Source organism: Echinops telfairi, unplaced genomic scaffold (assembly GCF_000313985.2).
Source record: "Echinops telfairi isolate 266 unplaced genomic scaffold, ASM31398v2 ScPeMD7_3;HRSCAF=10, whole genome shotgun sequence".
NCBI classification, from domain to species: domain Eukaryota; kingdom Metazoa; phylum Chordata; class Mammalia; order Afrosoricida; family Tenrecidae; genus Echinops; species Echinops telfairi.
The window spans coordinates 35,822,987-35,830,505 of NW_022103899.1; the positions used below are offsets into that span (position 1 = coordinate 35,822,987).

A 7,519-nucleotide genomic window follows, 5' to 3' on the forward strand; every position below is an offset into this window, starting at 1 on the left:
CCCTAGCTTGTCGGGCATTCTTTCCAAAAATCAGGACTTTCTTAAAACGCCGTAGGACGCGGGACAAATTGTTAAAAAGTGGCACATCTGGTTACCTTACTATAGGACAGAGTAGAACTGCCTCTGAGCATTTCCAAGACTAATTCTATGCAGGAGTGGAAAATTTCATCTGTCTCCCACAGAGGGCCTGGTGGTTTCAAACTGCTGACTTTGCAGTTAGCAGCCCAACACGTAACCCACCACTCCACCAGGGCTCCTACCCTCAGCTTACATATTAATTAGAGTGAAGTGTTAGCCTTGTAAGTAAGCTGATATGCAGAAGCTCGGCCTACATCCATCAATGTGCTCACAGGGCTAACCCTCCACGCTAATTAACTTTTGGAACCTCCTAAATCGAGCTGGTCAGAGCTGTCATTATTACCTAATTACAATGACACTTATGTTTCTGTCTGCGCACGCTAGAAGCACACACTGGTTTCATTGCTGCGCGGTTGCTTCGAGCTGCTGATTTTGTTAGATGTTCTGGCCTTTCGGCTTCAATCTTGCAGTAATTAGCATTTGCGAATTTATGCCAATACCTCTTTGGAGAATGGAGTCGTAATTAAAGGAAAGGAGAAAAATCAAAACAGGGGGCTAATTACCCGTAAAACTAATAATGTCAGAATTCAACGTTGAAAGATTGTATGATGCAGTTTTGTTGTTGGTACATGTATCACCTAAGAAATATCGCACTTCGGCAGTTTCCAGGGAGATTGATCTCATCTTGTTCTGTGATGAAAGTCCTTCGACGACGGTTCGGTATGGTCTGGTGGAGAGAGGCCCCTGGGGGCGGCGGGGATACATGAGTCCCCGTGCTGGGTGGCAAGGACCGGCATGACACACCGCATACCGGATCGGTGAAGGCCAAAGACAAGGTTTGGCTTCCACGGGTCGCCACAGGCTGGCTGCACCCAGTGCAGGAGGTCTGGCTCCCTGCGCGCAAGCCCTTTCCAAGAGATAGGCATGGTCCTCGCGGCTCTCCGTGACCCCGGGAAAACAAGCGGACTTCCGAGATGAATGTTTATGAACTGTTGACTGCTTCCAGCCGCCATGTTCCTGCTGTGCGCGGTGAAAGTGCCCGAGGCCGTGTCGGACATGCTGAGTTCCGAGTTCCACCACGCGGAGACGGGGCAGAGGCTGAACGCCGTGCTCAAGTTCCACACGCTCTGGAGGTTCCGCTATCAGGTCTGGCCCCGCATGGAGGAGGGAGCGCAGCAGATTTTTAAGGTGAGGGAATTCGCTAAGGGAGTCTTGTTTAAAGCCTAACAGGTGCAATATTTCCTTCTTTTCCCCTAAATACCTATGGAGGCCTAATTCATACACGAAGGAATCCTTGTATAAAAACAAAAAACTGAAATGTAGAAGAATGTGGAATTATGGAAATTGATTCTATAAATGGGTGAACTTCAAAAATCTCATGGTGATCCCCAAACAGAAGGCTATAAAAGAGGATCCGGGTTTAACGTTTCCAGATATCTTGCTAGATATACCCATATCAATGTCTTTTGCTTAAAGATACGGTGATTACATCACACAGAGGTCATCTGGTTGAAATCCTTAATTTTAAGATTAGAAAACTGAAGCCCATAAAGGTTCGTGTTGTATCCTCTGAGGAGAGAAGAGAAGAGCCACTTTCTACGAGGCTGGTTCACTCCCTGAAGAATCAGACCCTTAGTTCCCAGCAGAATGCATCATAAGGACCCTTCAGGCACATTTTCTTTTGCTTGTTATCTTATTCACTGTCTTTTCCTATATCAACTAACAGATCCCACCACCCAGTATAAACTTCACTCTGCCCTCGCCGGTGCTTGGAATGCCATCTGTCCCCATGTTTGACCCACCCTGGGTCCCTCAGTGCAGCGGAAGTGTCCAGGACCCCATTAATGAAGACCAGTCCGTGAGTACCAGGAATTTCTCTTCCATTGTCTTCAGGCTCTATGATACGATGCAACACGAAGTGGGCTTCCCTTAGACGCGAGATGACCTTCCTGCCTGTCTCAGGGCCCCTGTGTGACTAGATCACAACAGAGGGATGAGATCTTACTTAGATATTTTCTTCTTCCACATTGGTAGAAATAAACACTAGTGATTTCTTCCCTGCTATATGACCATTCTGCCTGCTCCCATAAAGATTTATAGTCGTGGAAAGCCCGACTCAATGCTGTCTAAGACCCAGGACTATCCCCAAGGCTCTTGAGACTTGTCATAACATAGGCATCATGATGAAGGTGTGTGTGATGCGGCCAATCTGCACAGTCAGCCCTCTCTTCTTTATTAGAAAGCTGCCTTGCCCTTCACCTATGGGAGACTGGGTTGTATCTTGATAATTCTCCATTTTGTCTTTGCAAGTCATACACAGAACCAAATTTACACAGGACTTTAATAAGACCATCAACTTCATGGCTTCCTATTAAGTAACTTTGCTTCTATGATGTGCCACTGTAGCAGTTACTTGAGCTCTGAAAATTATATAGACCACACAAGCCACTGTTTTATTTGAGAAATGCAGTTCTATCTTCCTCTTTTTCCTGGTTCTGATTGTCTAACCATGCTAACTCTATGAAAAATATATATTTCCTTTAAAATCAGTTCAAAAATCTTTGGGAAGAAATAAACCAAACCCAAACTCACTGTCCCTGAGTTGACGCGGGATCCTAACAGCGCCGTAGGACAGCGTATATAGTGTATAGAGTAGATCGGCCCTTTGGGGTTCCGAGCCTGGAACTATTTCTGGGAGTAGACAATTTCATCTTTCTCTGGATGAGCTACTAGTGGGTTTGAATCACTGGCCTTTCTGTTAGCAATATGATACACAGCCCACTGTGTCACCAGGGGTCCCTGGGGAGAAGAAGAGTCTGATTTTAATTTGGCCTGAATGTTTAAATGAATGTTTAAATGATATTACTCACATTCCTAAAGGTCCATTAGGATTCTCTTTAGAAATTAAAGACATCCTTGAAGAATTATTTTAATAGAGTGAAAAAAGAATAACTTAGTTGAATAAAACCTAGAAACCTGATGAAAAAACACTCCCCCGGGGTTCAGGGTGGGGTGGGGAACACTCCCCCAAAGCTTCATGAAACACTGTCGTGGCGGCCCGAAGGCTTCCTAGGGACAGGTCTTTGTGTAGCTCCTTGTGACCTCACGGAAATGTTGCTCTTCAATACACTTGCTTTCGCGCCTTCACAGAAATCCTTTTCCGCTCGGGCCGTGTCCCGCTCCCATCAAAGGGCCGAACACATCTTAAAGAACTTGCAGCAGGAGGAAGAGAAGAAACGGCTTGGTAGAGAAGCCAGCCTCATCACCGCCATCCCCATCACCCAGGAGGCTTGCTACGAACCCACCTGCACACCCAACGCAGAACCGGAAGAAGAAGGTGCCCTCTACACAGGGGACCTCTGGGGGGAGAGGGGTGGGGCTGAGTCCCAGGGAAAGGACTGGCTTTGAAATAAGTAGGGACTATTCTATATGACATAAGGTGGCGTGTCTCCTCCAGCGCATTCTCTCACTTCCTGACACTGTCCAAGGAGTTAGTCCAACTTATAGAAAAGTTGTTATCTAACCATTAGTAACAGGAACAAAGCTTCTGCCGCTCGTGTGATGAAGTCGGTTTCTAGGGGACAATGTGGGCTACTTTTCAGTTCCAACTGAGGACACTATCTGTCTGGAATGACCCGATATAACACTCAACCAGGTAGTGAGTGTGATTTGGGAAACAGCTGAATCCAGGGAATTGAAGAAATGCTATCAATCTTTCATCATTAAAAGATGGTGTTAATCCATTAACTACTTTTAACCTTCACAAGTGCAGACAGTGTGTCAATGGCTATCAGAAAATGGTTGATGAACCATACTAAATGTCCTGATTGGCTGCCCTGCTGTTTTGGAGTTCTATGGGAGGAATTTTCTGCCTGGTTAGCTTTTTCCCTTTCCCAAGTGCACTACGGCACTTAGGCCCTAAGAACTGAGAACCATGTACACTTGTGAAAGAAGTACACATACACTTATGATGACAATGATTTTGTTAGAAAACCAAAGTTCACAGTCCCTATTTTCTTTGCCAGTAGAAGAAGTCACGAATCTGGCATCCCGTCGGCTGTCAGTGAGTCCTTCCTGCACCTCCAGCACATCCCACAGGAATTACTCCTTTCGCCGGGGGTCAGTCTGGTCAGTGCGCTCAGCCGTTAGTGCCGAAGGTGTGTACTCCAGCAGATGCGTTCTTTATGCCCCATGACGTTTGTTTTTCAAGACATTTTCTCGGTAATATGCTAACCTCGCTTCATTTCTCAGTCTTTCATTAAATAATTTGTTTGATGGCTTGAGGTACGAAAAATAGATTGTGTGGTACTCTAAAATACAAATCTTGTTCATTTAACCTAGCAATAGTCCTTTGTAAGCTGGCCCTAGGGATTATTCTCGGCTGTTGGTAGTTTTCAACCCTGATTGTCCAAATACAATCAAGTCATGAGCTCCACCTCGACCGTATCCTCGACCAAACCAGAATCTCGGAAGGTGCCATCTCTCCATCAAACCCCCTCGAGTGATTCCAGCATCAGGCTGAGGCTCATCAGGATGTCGTTTGGGATCATTTAACTATCAGAAGAAGACCAAGGCTTTGCTGCTTCTTTAATGAAGTCTAACCCTAGGGGAAGGAGAGGGAAGATATGATGCTCTTCAGTTCCAAGAAGTTAGAAAATATATTTCTGTAATAATGAAGACCACTCTCCCTCTACCAATTTATCATATGCTGACTTTCCTGTTGCTTCGATATTAGAAGTCAGGCCCCTGGTAGTTCAGATCCCAACAGCACCACCTACAGTGAACGAGTTCATGGCGTTTCCAAACTAAGACACACGAAAAAGAATTATCTGGTAATCTATGTCCAGCCAGTGGGAACCTTCTAGATCACAACAGAATAATAGTCTACTACAGTGTTGAAAGATGGCCCTCCCAGGTCGGAAGGCATTCAAAATACACAGAGGCCAGAGCAATCGTTTTGCACTCACACTCAGTCATGACCGTGGGCAGGACTGGACATGTCATTCTGTTGCATGAGGTCACCATGAGTGAAGCCTGGTTCAGCAGCAATTAGCAACCACAGTGAGGAGTAACTTCCTGGGACTCGCAGATTCCTTATTATACCGATTTCATCACTGATCTATCTCATCATCAATAATAAGTTACACAGAAATGGAGAAAAAGAGCCAGGCATTCTTAAGCTTTTACTTCACCTCCCTGGGGACTTTCATAAAATGACAAACGCTAAATCATCACAAACTTTGAGGTCAGGGCACACGACATGTCTCTCTATTTTTTTTAATAATAGCTTTTTTAAAAAATATTTTATTGGGGGTTCATACTGCTCTTATCACAATCCACACCTACATCCATTGTGTCAAGCACGTTTGTACATTTGTTGCCATCATCATTTTCAAAACATTTTCTTTCTACTTGAGCCCTTTGGTATCAACTCCTCACTTTTCCCCTCCCTCCCTCCCTCCCTAATGAACCCTTGATAATTTATAAAGTATTATTATTTTTTCATGTCTTACACTGACTGATGTCTCCCTTCACCCACTTTTCTGTTGTCCGTCCCCCTGGGAGGGAGTTATGTGTACATCATTGTGATCGGTTCCCCCTTTCTCCCCCCACACCCACCATCCCCTTACCCTCCAGGTATCACTACTTTCATTAGTGGTCCTCAGGGTTTTATCTGTCCTGGATTCCGTGTGTTTCTAGCTCTTGTCTGTACCCGTGTACATGCTCTGGTCTAGCCAGATTTGTAAGGTAGAATTGGGGTCATGATAGTGGGGGTATAATAGCTTTCTTGAGATACAATTTACATACCACAAAATCCACCCCTCCAAGTATGTGATTCCATGGTATTTGGTCCACTCACCAAGTGTGCAGCCAACACCACTGTGCACCCTGTGCCCGGCAGCCACCTTTCCTCCTTCCCAGCGCTTCCCACTCTGCAAAAGACTGTTCTACTTTCTATTTCTATGAGTTTGCCTCTTCTGGACATTTCATATAAATAAATCCAACTCATAATCACCTGATTGGAAGTTTTGAGACTGTAGATCATAATGGAACAAGATAGCTTCATTTTCCTCCCAAGAATCTACTGGTGGATTTTACAGCTGACCTAGCAGTGAGGCGTCCACTGCTTAATCCATGCATGAGCAGGGCGCCTTTTCACGTAAGTAGTTCCGTAAATAGATTCATAGAAAAACTCTGTGTGCGTGTGTCTGCGACTGGATTCTTTCACTTAGTATGTTTTCAAAATTCATTCCTATTGTAATTTGTATCCATTTTTCCTTCACTTTTATTCCTAAATCAATTCTATCAAATAGATAGTAGATTTTCTCAATTCTTCAGTTCATAGATGTGGATTTTTTGCACTCCAGAGCTATGACGAATCATGTTCTTATTAAAATTCTCGCACGTTTTATTGTAGGAAAAGCAAACTGTTTTACAAAGAGGCAGCAACACTTCACCTGCTTATTGGCAAAGTGTGAGGATTCCCATCGCTCTCCATCCTTATCAACATTTGCTCCCCTTTTTCAAATTACTTTCAGCCATCTTTGTAGTTGGAAGGGATATTTCATTATGTCTCCCCACCGAGCCAAACAAACAAATAATGACAGAACTTGGAAGTTGAGTTGGTTTCTTGTTTGTTTGGGCACTTTGAATAGCCTTACCATTTTTTAATTTTTCTTATCGTTTCTAGGGTCATGCTGTTAAATAGGTAAGACTTGAACTGAGAAATGTAACTGCATCAGAACTACTCACGGCCATCAGTGATGCTGGTTCATAGTGACCCTATGTGGGCATACTGACCCTGTAAGGACTGATCTTGTGAATTTCCAAAGCTGTCACTCTGTCTGGGAGGAAAAGCCCATCTTTCTCCTGAGGAGTTGCTGGTGGTTTCCAACTGACGACCTTGCGCATCTCAGCCCCGCGCCTAACCACTATGCCACTACAGTACTTAGATGACTTCCCTTATTCCGTGTCCCTTTTCAGATGAGGAGCACACCACAGAACACACACCCAACCACCACGTGCCTCAGCCCCCACAAGCAGTGTTCCCAGCATGCATCTGTGCCGCAGTGCTTCCCATTGTCCATCTAATGGAAGATGGTGAAGTGCGGGAAGATGGAGTAGCAGGTACAGTTTTGTCTAGTACAACCGGAATGACTCTTTTAATAATAGTTAAACTGTTTGTGGAATGGAAGACATTGGAGCTCTTTGATACAATTAGCTACTGACTGCAAATTGGATTGATTTATGCCCATGGTATAGTTATAGATGTGTAGCACACCCTAATAACATTATCATTTTCTCCATTCCATTCTCCCTCCCCATGTATAAACAGGAGATTGTATTTAAATTAGGTAGGTAAGTTCAGGAACATTGTTTATGACCAGAGAACAGAGCAGCATTTATTTGACCACGTGATCAGAACAATGAGTGGGCCACC

The 7,519-nt window shown here is 44.4% G+C and overlaps 1 protein-coding gene across 1 annotated transcript in view; it reads left to right on the forward strand.

The window, feature by feature from the left end:
* The window catches only part of UNC80 (unc-80 homolog, NALCN channel complex subunit), a 270,330-nt gene that overhangs the window by 181,365 nt on the left and 81,446 nt on the right, over window positions 1-7,519 (forward strand). Inside the window, exons 32-36 of the mRNA XM_045296777.1 lie at window positions 1,085-1,266; window positions 1,805-1,936; window positions 3,229-3,415; window positions 4,107-4,235; window positions 7,063-7,282. Of these exons, the coding sequence (XP_045152712.1) occupies window positions 1,085-1,266; window positions 1,805-1,936; window positions 3,229-3,415; window positions 4,107-4,235; window positions 7,063-7,282 (850 nt within the window). The remainder of the gene's footprint in view (window positions 1-1,084; window positions 1,267-1,804; window positions 1,937-3,228; window positions 3,416-4,106; window positions 4,236-7,062; window positions 7,283-7,519) is intronic.